This window comes from Pseudopipra pipra, chromosome 7 (assembly GCF_036250125.1).
Source record: "Pseudopipra pipra isolate bDixPip1 chromosome 7, bDixPip1.hap1, whole genome shotgun sequence".
Classification (NCBI taxonomy): domain Eukaryota; kingdom Metazoa; phylum Chordata; class Aves; order Passeriformes; family Pipridae; genus Pseudopipra; species Pseudopipra pipra.
In genome coordinates this window covers 3,984,840-4,000,433 of record NC_087555.1, presented here as the reverse complement: position 1 = coordinate 4,000,433, position 15,594 = coordinate 3,984,840, and the positions used below count along the sequence as shown (strand labels likewise).

Sequence of the window (15,594 nt, the reverse complement as noted above, 5' to 3'; positions counted from 1 at the left end):
GTTGGGGTTTTCTTGTTTGTTTGGGTCTTTTGTTTGAGTGTGTTTTGGGTTGTGGATTCGTTGTTTCTGTTTCGTTGTTTTTTATTTTTTGTTTTGGGTTGGTTGGTTTTGTTTTGCAGAATTTTTTTAATTTGTTTGGGTTTTTTTATGTTTAGTTTTATTTGGGAAATAGTATTTCTCATTTTTGGGAGACCCTGGGTAGAAAAGAACAACACAGAGGCACCACAAAATACACTGAATAACCAAGCCACTGATTTCAACAGCAGAATAGCAAGACTATTCTCTTTTCTATTCTCCCCCCGCTTTTTTTTTTGGTAATTACAGTTATTTCAAGTAGCAGTGAACTGAGAACACAAAATCCAGTATATATGAGTTCCAACCATAAGTTCCTTTTTTTCAGGCCAGCAGGGGACAAACCCTGGAAAACAGGGTGACAAAGCATTAGAAGGACAAGTCTTTCAGTGATGCAATAAGATCATTCTCCTGTGAATGTTACAGTCTGTATTCAGCTTCATGAAACATCACTTCCCTTCCTACTCCCAAGTGTCCCAAGTAACAAGAGACAAGACAAGAGGAAATGGCCTCAAGTTGTGCCAGGGGAGGCTTAGACTGGATATTGGGAAAAAATGCCTTCATGCAAAGGGAGGTGAGGCATTGGAACTGCCCAGGGCAGTGGTGGAGTCCCCATGCCTGGAGGGCTCCAACAGCCCTGTGGATATGGCACTTGGGGACAAGGGTTAGTGATGGCCCTGGCAGTGCCAGGGGAATGGCAGGACTCTGATCTTAGGGGGCTCTTCCAACCTAAACGATTCCGTGATTCCCTGACCGTTTGTCAGAGAAAACGTGTCATGACGGAAGGGGGTTCCCACCCTAAAAAGCACAACATGCTAAAACTTTTAAGTCAAGAAGTTCCCTTTCACATCCCTCCACCTTATTCGCAGTTAAGGCACGTGAAATAAGAGCCAGTCCCTCTTCCAGCAGGAGTTTCTGCGGCCTCAGAGAAACGTCTGCACGTGTGGCACCTGTAGAGCCCACCGGGAGCAGCCATATGACAACAGAACCTGGGCCACCTCTACCCACAAGCCCTCCCCAAATCCCTTCCCTTGGCATCCAAGAACAATGTGAAATCCCACATGGAACAGCCATCCCACAGCACTGCAAACCACCCAACCTCCCCGAGCCCTGACAACAGGACGGGTCTGCCGACAACAGGCGTCAAATCTGTGCTGATAATTGCTTGTACGTGACAAAATGGAACCACCACAACTGGGATTAATATAATTAATAACAAGCAGTACACATTCCCAAAAGATTGGTCATATTTAGGATACAAGCAGGGTTGTAGGGAGAATTTTTCCTAACAGAAATTCGAGAGATTGGAGGGGTACTTCATTCCAACATTGCATTGTGGTGCAATCACACTCACAAATGTTTATCTTACACTGCTCTTCCTACGAGTTCATTTTTAATCAGATTCATTCCATACAACAGCATTTCAGAAAAGAACAGTACATATGCCTGGGATATTGGCACACGTATTCCTCAGTTTGTCACTCTCAGCTGCACTTTTGTTTAATTAGCATTCCCCAAAAGAATTCCAGCCGGTCTAACCCATCCTGTACCATACCAACACTGTAGGAAAATAAAATTGCAGCTTGTTTTAAATGCCTGGAATCTCCTCCCCTGGATGCAGAGCCAAATACTGAGCTTTTCTGCTTTCAAACTGCTCTTCTGGATTGCAGCGTGCTTGATTAAAATCTGCGTACTAGAGATTCACACACCACAGCATTTTTGCTGCCTGATGGTCCCAAAAGGTCTTTTGAAACGACTGGAAGAAGAAAAATCACTGCTGATAATTAAGGGTACAAAATCATCTCCCCCTCACACCCAGAAATAAAAGAGGAAAAACATGAAACACCCCAAAATATGTAAAGCCACCTTCACACAGGAGACCTAGGGCTACCTGGCAGGGACGGAGGAAAGATCAGGAGAGGCAAGTGAGCCTCTGGAGGGTAGGACAGGCACCAGAACACCTGGAGAAACCGTGTGGGAAGGAAATCAGCTCCCTTCCCTGAGCACTTCTCTCCAGCAAGGCGACTCAGCAGTAAATACTTGCAAACACTAACAGAGAAACTATTCGTGAGGCAAATATCAACCACGTGGACTTGGTGTCATTGCATTTGAGAAAGCAAATCACCTCATTCCCCAGACACTTGCTATCTAACACTGGCCTTGCTTTTGCCTTTCAAAGGAGCGTTCACAGTTCCAATTTAGCGTTCTGGGCTAATGAAAGTGCGTCCGGGCCAGCAAAACAGACCAAAACAAATCCTCCAATCCAAGCCCTGTTGTGTAATGAGAAAGTTTAATTAAGGCCACCCATTACAGCTGTAAATGTTCTCTTATATAATAAGGTCTAAATGAAACTGAACCTAATCAAAGTTACAATTCCTTCATTAGCAAATTACAAACAGGCGCGCGCAGCTGACACACCGGCCGTGATTACCGGCACTAATTGCCTCGCCGGCGCGGACCAGCCTGGCCCCGCGTTCAGATGTCCGTCTGCGACAGCAAATTAGGGCCACATCAGGCTCTTGCTCCATCACAAGGGGCTCTTGTGGAGCGATGTGATTCACCCTGAGCCCGGCAGCACTCGGCCCAATCAAAGCCCGCTACAAAGGCGGCTTTGAAGGCAGCCCAGCCTGGAAACGCGCTCCATATGCAGGCCGGCAGACTGCACTTCATTAGGCCTGTTGTCACATTTTCCCTCTTCTTATTCTAATGATCCTATTTTAATACACACAGGAACCTCTCCTAATTGATGTCAAGTGAGTGACTTCCACATTCATCACCGGAGCACATCAAAGGGTGCCGGGCGCGGGCCCCGCTGCCGGAGCATGTGAGACCCGAGGTGTGGCTCCCAACTCTGGCAAGCGGCACAAAAAAACCCGAGTGTTTCGGCATTACCTGTTTAATTGGGATTGCGCGGCCGCTTCCAATGCTGTCTGTTCTGCTCTCCAGGACCTTCTTCTCTTTGTCTGGGTCACTCCCTTTCCGAGACTGCAGAGCAAAAAGAAAGTTTGTGCTCCATTAAATGCAGCAGGTTCACACGGAGGATGCTTTTTTTTTTTCCTTTTTTTTCCAAGCAATTAAAATATAATTTCACACATAAATACAGACTTGAAAGCCGTGAGATGAATTTACACAAATATGAGACCATCCTAAAATCTGAATAAATAAGATACCACCCATAAATTTCAACCATCCACTAGTTTGAGATGTATTTGGGTTTAAAGAGTTACACTTTCAGTGTCTGAAGACCCAGCAGATCAGAGGACACGTTTCTGAAGTTTCTAACAGCAGCTCCGATGAGGAATGAAAGTTCCAGCTCCTCATTAAAAAAGTTGAATATATCCATACATACATTTAACTCACACCTGTGTGGTTCTTAGAAATGTTATCAACTATTTAGAAATACAATTTTACGATGCCAGTTTTGATCACACTGACTTTAACTTATTAGTTCTTTCCACTTTGGGATGGTTAGAAAGTTGGAACTGCAAGAAAAGGTGGGGATTGATGCTGGAAAAAGTTATTTGAACACAATGTGGGAAAAAAATCAGCATGAGGTGAATTTAATCGATGTTTAAACTGGAATTGCTTTCTCTTGGCATTCCATAAGGCTGGAGCTGCTGCAGGAGTAGGGTCACAGCGCTCACCCCCTGACTTTATCGAGTTGTATGGGATTTTAAGCAGATATTCAGATTGCAGCCCGTTATTGCCAAAGAACACACGGACGTAATGATTTTGACAGATTTATTTTATTACAAAAAGAAGACCTGAGAGTCATCCTCCTTAATAACTGAACTGACAAGTGACAACTTCACTCCATTACTTTCCAATAGGAACATTACTCACACAATATCGAAAATGAGAAAACATTTTCATGTGCTTTTCAACTCGGGAGATGATACATGAAAAGAGCCCATTTGTGATGTCCAGTGCCACAATGGGGAGTTAATGAAAACCAGGGCGATGCTTCTCATTTTCAGTGGAAAGAGATGTTTGAAACACTGAAATCGGGAGGACAATGAGGACGGTGCGTCGCTAATACCCATTTTCCATATTCCACGGAGAAGTGGAAGGAAGAACAAACCCCCAGAGCAGCTGCCTTCGGGCGGGAGAGGAGGGAAGGGGAGGGGGAACCCACGGAGCAAGACTTCAAGTAGCAGCATTCTAAGAACACATTTACCCAGCGGGGATCCCGTGCTGCCTTCCCCGCTCCGCCGGGAACGGGCTCCTCTCACCAGTTACTATGGATCGGGGCAATGGAATGACGTGCCGGGGAATTAAACAAAGAATAAATGAAAGAAAGCAAAACAAGTGGGAGGGATGAAATCCAATGTGCAGGATAACTATTGTTCCCCGTCCTTCAAGACAGATTTCTGACTCTGAAAGTGCCACTTCCCAAGAATACGAGGCAAAACAAAGCTTCAATGGGGCAAAGAGCCCGTAAGTGACATTGTAAAGAATCTCAGTGAAGGTATCCAAATCACTGGGAGGGGAGTTGTCAACTTGAATGTTTCTTTTTTATCCCATTTTTTAAAAAAGAAAGGAGCCTGCCTCTGAAATGCAAGCTGAATATCTACGTGCTTGTTTTCACTTTTTGGTTTTAAATCACCCCATCTTCCCTTCTGTGCAATAACTGCATCTGGAAATAACACGCTTGCACGTGGAAGGGAAATATCTACGTGTAAAACATTGTCCAATGGCAAAAGTATAGAAACATAGGGCTTTCTGTTAGGCAAATTCTATTCTAGCTGCTTGTAATCACATTTTCCAGGGGAGAATCTTAGCAGGCTCTGCTATTTATAAAGACAAATCGCACAGTGAAACAAAGATCTGGCCTGAGCTTTTATGCTTTTGTACCTATGACACACACGATACATCTCACATCCCACAGCATAAAAAAACCAGACTCTACACCACACTGGATCAACACTTGTTAGGGTTTTTTCTGATGGCATATCTACATGTTAAATAGCTCTGTTTAAAACTTCATGCCAGAGAACCAGAAGAAGTCTGGAAAAATTAAAACACCTGCACGAATATCAGTTGACTGATTTCCCCTTTGCACTGGAATTCATACACAGACTTAATCAGTGTAAAACTTGACCCGAGTATGGGCTGTGGAGTGAGATTTAGTTCCAGAGGGATAAAGCGTCTGAGTTTGGGCCCAACCAGACCCAGATCAGCAGTGCAGAGCACCCCAAAAGTAAGAATCCTGACCTCTAATAGCAGACACTGAGACAGAGAGTTTAAGTTTGAAAAAACTCCTGCAATTCTGTAAATATATAAGAGAGGTAATACTGAATACGGGAAGGGAGATGCACCTTACTGTCCCAGAAATTCCCTCACCCCACACAGGATCAGACATACTTACAAATCAGTTCCTCGCTGAAGTGGACCCCACAGATGCAGTTTAAATCTCCACCTGCCCTACACACTATTATTTAGTGATCCCTGTTATCACACTGCCCCAAAAAAAGGACATTAACACTTCTGCTAATATTTGATCTGTTTTATCACCTGAGTGAAACATCAGCTGCTGCAACAATAGCTTTACAACAAACATTAATAATCAAAGCCAAAAACATCAGATGCTGCATTTAACACACTTAATGTGAACGTGCTTAAAATTCTCAAACACTATTCCAACTCAAAAACTGTCATTAACAGAAATCATATCTGTTTTCTACTTATCACAATTTTTTTCCAACACTAAAAGATCTGTAGGTCACTAAACAGATTACCTGTGCTAGATAACAAGGGGTAACTTGCAATCATTAAACAGAAATACATTTGATTCTGTAAGTGATAAAGGCATAAGCAAGTTCCAGGCTGAGAAGAGAAGCACAGCAAGAAATTCAGAGCTAAATATTTTGATTACGCACTCTGTTCATAACTACACAGAAAATACTGGTCATCTGTTTATTCAAGTAAATAATCTCAGGTCATCACCTGGCTGATACAGCACAAAACCTGGGTTGCAGCAGGGTGGGTGTTCAGTACTTCAGGACAGAGACTACAGGGCAACTCACTACACAGCCTTCAACACACCCAGATCTAAAAGTCAGAACTAATTCTAAAAAGTCAAATTATGATAATTATTTTTCCATGAGACTTGCTTTTGCTCCAGTTTTCCCTCAGCTATCTGACATTGGGACAACTCTCAACACACTCTCGTACTAGTAAATTTGGCTCTTGCTATGTTATTAATTACCACAGACCAGAGCTTTGGTCTATTTTTTCATGGCTGACTTAACATTCTTCTCAAATCTTTTCTGTGATTCACTTCCTCAAATTTATGCTTGCTCCAGATTAAAACAGCCCCAAATTCCCCAGTGTCAACACCACCCCTAGAGCCCTGACAGTGTTTGGTTCATCCTTCAGCCTGGGCCTGCTCGGCGCTGCTTTTGAGGGATGTGGTGGCTCCCAGCCCTGTCCAGAGCTCTGCCTGGGCTGGTTTCTGGGCTCACACTGACACCTAGTGGGGTTGGGAACTCCGGAGTATTCCCAGCGACGGGAAGAATCCACAGCAGCGCGCTCAAACACCGCCGTCCACGCTGAGGGCACCTCTTCACACGCCACTCACTTCAGTGCTTTGCACCCAAACACAAACTGCGCGATTTTCTCTCCTTTGTGGGAGCCGAGGATCCCATTTCACATCCAAATGGCCCTGCTGGGATGGACACGGGATCCCAGGGGCTCTGTGCTGTCACTCTGTGCTCCGAAACGGCACCGAAACTTTCTACTCCACAAAGGCCAAGAGCTCAGGTTTTGTTTAGAGTGTGAGGAAATGGTTTTATCCTTTTTGTATGTGGGAAATGAACATGGCAGCACCTCTGGAATAAAATATATCAACTCTTTGTGATGACAGCGAGGCTGTGCCTTTCTAAGCTCAACTAATGTGCACCTTCAATCACCAAGGGACTTGGTCGTGAGCCCCCAGGGACTGTGAGTTTGCCATACAGCATGTTAATTGTCAAAGAACTGCTTACAAACCACAATTACACACTCAACACCATCCCAGAGCTTTCAGCAAGACTGCTAAACTAAGGGAATCATCATTCAAGGCTTCATTATCACTTCCCACACTACTTCTGCATAACAAAGATCTCTCATATTGCACCAGACATTTCTATCCGGTACTTTTTTTTTTTGCCTCTCAGTGAAGCAAAAAGCAGGTAGTTTGGGAAGAAAAAAAACCCAAGATATTTTACTCTCCACCATCTTTTTTTAACTCTAGAAAAGAAAAGTGGGTTGATTCTGTGTAGTAGTAAAAGTAGCATGGGGTAGTTATAGAATGGTTTGGGTTGGAAGGACCTTAAAGCTCATCCCATTCCACCCCCTGCCATGGGCAGGGACACCTTCCATGAGACCAGGTTGCTCCAAGCCCCGTCCAACCTGGCCTTGGACACTTCCAGGGATCCAGAGGCAGCCACAGCTTCTCTAGGCAACCTGTGCCAGGGCCTCCCCACCCTCCCAGGGAAGGAATTCCTTCCCAATATCCCATCTAACCCTGCCCTCTGGCAGTGGGAAGCCATTCCCCCTTGTCCTGACCCTCCACTCCAGGCCCTTGTCCCAAGTCCCTCTCCAGCTCTCCTGAAGGCCCTTTAGGCACTTGAAGGGGGTCTAAGGTCTCCCTGGAGCCTTCCCTTGTCCAGGCTGAGCTCTCCCAGTCTGTGTTCCCAGGGAAGGCCCTCCTGTGTACTCCCTCCTGTGTACTTCCCGTTCGAGCCTCAAACAGACCCACCCAACGTTCACCACAAAACGGTTTTGTTTCCAAGCCCACAGATCCATCTCAACACTCCTGTGTGGGTTAGACCAGCCCAGCTCCAGAGGGCTGAAGCTCAGGTCACCTCCACAGCAGCACGTACAGCTCAGCAGCAGTCCCTCCCTTGGCTCACTCACCGTGAAGAGGTTGGATCGGCGCTTGGACTGTTTACGGACAGGAGTTGGAGTGTTGGCAGTGGGAGGAACATCAATCCGCAGCTCCTTCTGGCTGGTGCTTGGAGTTGATGGGACAGAGGAGGAATAATCACTTAAACTCCCTCCTCCATTACTGGTCTGCAAGGATTAAAGTGAGTTTTAAACAGTGATACACTGCTTTCAAGAGATTACAATCCACAGCCGTATCTTATTTACTCCTGATTTATGCAAGAGCAGCCGGGGCTCAGGAACATGGGGCTGCCCTACTGCCACTGTTCCACACATTCCCACACACATTTGTATGCCAAGCCTTTATATATTTTCCCTGCCATTACTTTTTGAACACTTAGATAGCTCTGTTTACACAGCAGGCACATTTTCATTCTACACAGTGTAACCTTCACTGGGTGCCACCAGTTTCATTTGTTTTCTAGTGTACGAGTAAGCAAAACCTTGGGGAACATCTTGAAAATCTGGTTTTCTACTTCAAAATTACTACTCTGACTCTAATCCAAGAGAAAATACCCAGTGCCATGGAGCTGCATAACGAGTTAGTCCTAGCCTGGAGACATCAGATTACTGAGAGCTCATCAAGAAAATGAAAATACTTCAGCATTGTAAAATGGCTACTATGGGGTCAGATAGATCCCAACACGTGTAAGGAATCACAGAATCTCCTGAGCTGGAAGGGACCCACAAGGATCATTGAGCCCAGCTCCACAGGATTTGCTGAGGTCACTGGTCAAGAGACACAAAATTTTAGAAGGAAGATATTACAATTTATTCAAAGTAGCAGGAAATGCAATGTTACATCTTGGTCCTGAAAGAAATAAAGCATTGAGCCTATAAAACAATTAATGAATTGAGGTAAGAAATTACTAAAAGCCGGATGGTGAGGAAACTGGATAGAATGGAAAGGACCAAAAGGTGATTAAGAACAAAGTCTTAAGTTAAAAAAAGATTATTACACATAACATGAGTACTAAAAGTGGAAGTAGTCAGGAAAGACAAAAGGGTCAATTTTTCCCTATCAGATCCAATTACACCCATTGAGGACATACTGTATGTGCTGAGGGGGGAATGGGGCAGGTCAAAGAGGGAAAATTCTGCCCAATGGAGGAGTAGCAGTGGATGAAGGGGCTGGACAACATGTAACATGTAAATTTTGGGGGAAATAAAGGTCTGGGATGCACACGAGACACAGAAAGAACATCTGTAAAGCAGCCAAGTTTCCTAGAGGAATGAGGAAAGATAGTGTGGGAGTATTCCCAGAATGGCTGAGGAGAAGAATGCCTGATGGGACTTCTCCTACACTCCCTGGGGGTCAGCATATGGATCAGGATCAGAATTCCAAGCAGTCAAGACAGTACCTCTGAAGGAGAACCATGTAGGAGACAATCCCTTATACCACCCAGCTGAAGTCTCTTTTCATGTTTCAGATCCTCTTCTGATTTTTCCAGCTTTCCAAATTGCCCTTTTTAAATTCAAGGAGTAAAGGATAAGGAGGAAGAGGCATGAGACAATCAGCTCGTGTTTGGGCTGAAGGGCCAACCAGAGCAGATGGAAATGCAGGAACACCACCTTCTGAAGGTTACTGTTTCCCTGGAAATAACATGTTCCTCAGCTCATCTCTGCGTGACAAAATGCGACTGACAACCTTGCAAATGGCTTTTGATGGAGCAAGTTCTCCTTTCCCCTCTTTAAATAAAAACATACATATAAAGAGGACATTAAATTTCATTTTCCCTTCATTCTGACCAAACTGGAGAAGTGTGGCTGTCAGGGAGCCAGAGCTGAGGGCACTGAAAGCAACGGAGGGTCTGAAGAGAGATTTTTCTACAACATTCTCAAGTGCCAGAGGAAGCAGCAGCAGAATTTGGAGACGGCCCGAGTGTGTAAAACAAAGGAGTTGAAATAGTTGGAATGATCCTTTTTAGTGTCCTAAGAGAGAATGGTAATGCTGGAGAGACGAGCAGGACAACTTGGGAAGAAGGGACCTGAATTATCCCACATCTGCCTTCCCTTGTTCTCAAACCAGTGGACATGAGGAGGGTGATACAGAAGCCTTGTGTTTTTTAACTAAAATCACCAGATTTCTACTCTAAGTGCCTATTTCCCTGGTAGAGAAAATGAGGGATTCTTGAAAATTTTACCTTCTTAATCCTTCACCAATTTACAGTGTCATTTTATACTTTTTGGAGCTGTCCCCTGGATTTATTATGATTTATTTTCCAAGAGCGAGTAACTCCCAAAGGAAAACACCTACATGTCTAGGCATAAAGACACACATTCCTATACAGACAGGTTATATAAAAGAAGCCCTGCAGGAAATGTTTCTTTTGACCCAAACCAACCTTGCTTGATTTCCAGCTTTGTAAATAAAATTCTGAGCTGATTTCAAAATAAGCCACTGGCTGGAACAATGAAAAACACAAACAAAGACATGGAAACCATATTTATAGAACCACAGGATGGTGTGGATTGAAAGGGACCTTAAAGCCCATCCAGTCCCACCCCCTGCCATGGGCAGGGACACCTTCCACTAGCCCAGGTTGCTCCAAGCCCCATCCAACGTGGCCTTGAACACTTCCAGGGATCCAGGGGCAGCCACAGCTTCTCTGGGCAACCTGTGCCAGGGTCTCCCCACCCTCCCCCAGGGAACAATCTAAAATGCTTGTTTTAAATAAATATTAGATTACTTAAAAATAACCTTGTAAATCCAAGAGGATTGTGATGTATATGGCAGTTATTAAACATATTAACATTCTTCCTCCAGTTTTCATTTTGCAACTCCATGAAAAGGCAGAAGGAACAGCTACTTAAGCAATGTAGTCTCTTCTCAAGTGCCCAAAACACTGCAACAGAACATTTCATCCCAAATGGCCCCTGCTATAAATAATTGTTCCCTACTATTTAGTGCTTATCCGTAATCAGGTCTCATGTACAATAAAACAATGGATGATCAAGCTGACTGCACTTGGCTTTTAGTAGTTTCATTTACATATTTAGACAATCATATTGAAGTAAAAACTGGATGGAGGTACAGTGCAAGCATAAATAATGCATCTCTACAGGTTTGCAACAGGTAGTAGGGAGCGAGGTTGTGTGCAAGCAACAGCTGAGGTGCAGCTTAGTACAGTGGACATTAAGCTCCACACCCTTCCCAGGAATAATGCAAATCTCCTGGGAGAGTGACAAGATAAATGCAAACCTCTTGGGAGAGAGAAACACAATTCTGACACTCCAGTCCCCATGTATGAACACTGAGGGGCTGGAGCGTGTCTAGGGAAGGGAACAGAGCTGGGAAGGGGCTGGAGCAGCAGGAGCAGCTCAGGGAGCTGGGGGGGCTCAGCCTGGGGAAAAGGAGGCTCAGGGGGGACCTTCTGGCTCTGCAACTCCCTGACAGGAGGGGGGAGCCGGGGGGGGTCGGGCTCTGCTCCCAGGGAACAAGGGACAGGAGGAGAGGGAACGGCCTCCAGCTGTGCCAGGGGAGGGTTGGGTTGGATATTGGGAAAATTTCTTCACCAAAAGGGTGGTCAACCCCTGGCACCCACAGGGCTGTTTAAAAGCCATGTGGATGTGGCACCTGGGGACATGGGTCAGTGGTGGCCTTGGCAGTGCTGGGTTAACATCTGGACTTGACAATCTCAGAGGGCTTTTCCAACCCTACAGCTCTGTAACAATTTTGCAGGTGACTTTAGCACTCAGCACTGAGGGAACACTGTGCAGCCCAGGGCACAGGTGGTGCAATGTTTAAGGTCCCTCTGTCACAGTGGAACACACGTAGTGCAGGCAGATGTGGAAACATGGGGCCATTTCAACCTCCTCTCACAGCAGAACATAAACAGCTGAACTCCAGGAAAGCCAGCAAGTGTGAAAACGCATGCAGACTGCAGATTTCAAGGAATTACTTCTACTGGTAAATAATCCTACCATTTTTACCTTCAAAACCGTAGTTCTCAAGTAAGCTCACACTGCTGGGGATTCCTTGCTGGAGTGTCCACAGCAGCAATCTGTCTGGAGAGGGGCCTGGAATCTTTCACACTAACAGCAACTAGAGGTGTTGTGCCAAGGGATTTTCCACATGTTTTTAAAACAGCGTGAACTCCAAAGCCAGGCCCAGCTCCAGGTAACCACTCAACACATTATCCAGGGCCCCTGACACAGAAGGCTCTGAGGCCCAAAGGTGGTGCCCACCTGGGCAGCCTTGTGGTTCTTGGAACCAGATGATCTCCACTTTCAGGGGCTGGGCAGAGCAAAGAGCCCCTGGGAACTGTTGGATATTGACACTACTCTTTTTTAAGTTAATTTCTTAAAAATGCCTTCCTGATACGTCAGGTGTGAAGGAGAACTCCTCCAGTCTAGGGGTGAGTCTAGGGAAAAGGAATGCCTGTGGGGATTTGTGATGGCAAAGGTACTCTGCTGCTCTGAAAAAAGATGTAGCACAGCCTACAAGCACACCATGTCCAGACAAACTGGCAAGAGGCAGCAGGTGGGGGGAATGACAGGTGGGGTAGAGATGTGAAGCACACAGATACACATGGGACTGGTTTGTACTCCCTCAGCGTGCAAAAAGTCAATTAAAGACCTAGTCCAAGATGCCCTGAGGCCAGTAAGGGGCCTTCAATCCACTAAACAATACTTCTTCCTCTCCAAACAACTCAGTCTACCTGTTGGAGTGTTCCAAAAGGCCAGCTGGTGAGCTGTGAGTGGAGCACTTACTGCATCAGACAGATTCACTGTTTTGTATCCCAGCAGAATGTAAATGATGCTGCACCCTCCTTGTTGACAGTTCTGTCCACCACAAAAGACAGGACCAAGATCCTTTGCATGCAATCTGTGCTGCCCTGGAAGGCCACACATGTGTCTGAAGCAGGTGCACCGAGGGTTGTTGACCTTGGGTATCAAGGGTTTCCCAGTAAAACCCTCCCCTTGACTGACAGATGTGTGTCAGAAGTCAGGAGGAAAACGAAGCAGAATCTACTGCAAAGGCAAGTGGACTGTGCCTTTGGAAGAGGAAACATCTTATTCTGTGAAACAGGTGTCTGGAAGTACACACAGACATACCTGAGAGTGTTTTCTGGAAGGGGATGTGACTCAGGTGTTCACCACCTTGGACCACTGGACACCAGTACAGAGATGCATCCAAATGTACAAACAAGTCTTTCACAGAGTCACAGAATGGCTTGGGTTGGAAGGGACCTTAAAGCTCATCTTATTCCACCCCCTGGGATAGGCAGGGACACCTCCCACTATCCCAGGTTGCTCTGAGCCCTGTCCAACCTGGCAAACTACTGGGTGGAGAAGCCCTGGTTGGTATTAAGCCTTAGAACTTCCCCCAAGGTATGCTAAGGACTAGCCTGGGTAAGGTGACATTTGCTATTTCTTTTTTTCCTTTCTCTAAAGCCTCAGCTTTTGACTGCAGAGTCATCTGGAGAGTTTGCAGGAGTTGGATCCCCAGGATGATCCAACCAGAGATGGAACAATGTCTGACTCCATGTGAAGAGCTGTGTGTAAGCACTGTCTGTGAAGGCCCTTGCCCCATGGAGAATGTGAGTGGCAGGGCACTGCAACCACAACGGGTTTGATCCATGGAGGAAATCTTCAGAGGAACATCATTACACCAAAAGAGATGTTCCAAAGGGCAAGACACCAGCCAGTCTTCCAGCCAAGATCAGAGATGGCAAATCTTGCCCCAGATCATCTTAAACTTGGAATTGCAGTTGCAAAGTTCTTTTAAGCCTAGGATAAGGATTTGGCTTCCTTCCCTTAAACAAGGTCATACTGCCTTTAAGTGCAGCACAAAGGAGAGAAGACATGAAGCAGATTTGTGGCCTCTACTTTTAGGCATGACATCAGTCTCAGAAGACAGACTTCTGTGACTGGTGATGCAATTGCCCTCTTAGATAATTATGACAGCAGCAGAGGCAGTAAAGAACATCATTTCAGTTTTAGTGAAACAGAATTTAGGGATCCTTATCACAAAAGCTACCCTGCCTTGGCTCTCCCAGCCCTTATCACTGGCAAAAAGTTTGCTGTGTAGGTAAAGCACTTTTCTCGAATTTGGTATTGACTTTCAAACTGGACTTGGGTAGCAAACTAGTGAGCACTGAATATTTGATGTTCTTCATCCAAAAGGGCTTCATTAACAAGAAAAGCACTCCATAGAGAGGGTGAGTCCCGAGCTGGCCAGAGACAGCGGCTGAGGAAACGTGGCCAAGGTCACATATGGCAAGAAAGGGGACAATCTGTCCCATATGGGAACTTGCACTTCCCCAGAAGGTGCCAGGGTTCTTCTGAAGAGCCTCAGCACCTGCATTAGAAAGGGGGGCTGAGTTGCAGCATCCTCTTTAGGGTTATCAACAAAAGCCAGTCCCAATCTGAGGTCGGTATCAGGACTCGGCCTGAGGCAGAATAACTCACAGCAAAGAACTCTAGGAACAGACTGGCATCTGCATCTTTTGGGCTACAAATCAATGGCAGAAGTTACTGCTTTTTGCCAAAAAGCAGACGCTCTGTGTGGGAGAAAGGTTCACAGGTAAAACAAAACCTGACAGGGGTGGCTCAAGGCTGCAACATGCCCTTAGAAGACACTGGCATCTATTGAGTTTAGACTGAAAACCACCCTAGGAGGGCTGGGGTATCTGGTATCATTCAGTTCATGACCATCCCAGCTGGAGATGTGCACAGAGATTATCACTTGACACTAGAAAACAAAGACACTGAGGAAGAGGATCACAGGGGAAACACAGGGAGTGTGCAACACACGTGGGTAAAAACTGTGCAAGTTAGAAAATATTGGTGTTAACCAATGTATGTTTCTAAAAATACCATCAAGGTATCATCAGAATGTACGATTGTAGCACACACACCACTGGGATATACCAGCTCAGCACAGAGCTGAGCGAGAGGAACCACCACAACCACAGCACAGCAAATCCTGTGGATTTAACAATGGGTCTGCTCAGACCTGCAGGCTGCTGACATCAGTCTGGACCATCAAAGATGGCTTTAAAGCCAAACTGGTTTGTTTTACTCCTTTGTTTCTTGAAACAACGTCAAGCCGGTTTAAAAAAAAAAAAAAAAAATTAAATATTGCTTCGTACCATGGATCACTCACAGCATTAAAAAAAAAAAAAAAAAAGGCAGCAAAAAGAGCACTTTAAATGGCATTAAACACATCAGATGAAAAAAGCAACTGCTCAGTTCCTTTTCCAAGCACTTGTGACAGTGTGTACCTGGCTGATGTGCACGGCAGAGACCTGGGCAGAACACACGGAGGAGTGGCTCGGAGAGTTGGGCAGAGATTTGCAGGGTCCGATCGAGAGCTGCTGCTTCTTCTTGGTTGACACAATCTTCTGAGCAACTACAGGGAGACAAAACACCCAGGCAGGTAAGGACAGCACACGTGGGACACAGGGCATGTGCACAGCACACAAAGAGGGGCTTCCACTGCCAAATCCTGCTCCAAAAACTGACTGTCCCTGACCCACAATACCTGGATTGGTGGTGCCACACATCACATCCCAGTCTAATCTTTACTGAAAGAAACTATGCCATGATTACTAGTTTTAGCTTTTATTCCTTAGCAGCAGTACAGCTAGA

The 15,594-nt window shown here is 45.5% G+C and overlaps 1 protein-coding gene across 14 annotated transcripts in view; it reads right to left on the bottom strand.

Moving 5' to 3' along the window:
* LOC135416934 (arf-GAP with GTPase, ANK repeat and PH domain-containing protein 1) overlaps positions 1 to 15,594 on the bottom strand; it is a 319,524-nt gene that overhangs the window by 159,853 nt on the left and 144,077 nt on the right. For 13 of the 14 annotated variants that reach the window (XM_064660296.1, XM_064660297.1, XM_064660301.1 and 10 more), the window contains 3 exons: positions 15,228 to 15,355; positions 7,972 to 8,127; positions 2,965 to 3,057 (listed from right to left, as the gene is read on the bottom strand). In XM_064660296.1, coding sequence (XP_064516366.1) covers positions 2,965 to 3,057; positions 7,972 to 8,127; positions 15,228 to 15,355 — 377 coding nt within the window. The remainder of the gene's footprint in view (positions 1 to 2,964; positions 3,058 to 7,971; positions 8,128 to 15,227; positions 15,356 to 15,594) is intronic. The other variant, XM_064660290.1, reaches the window with a different exon arrangement.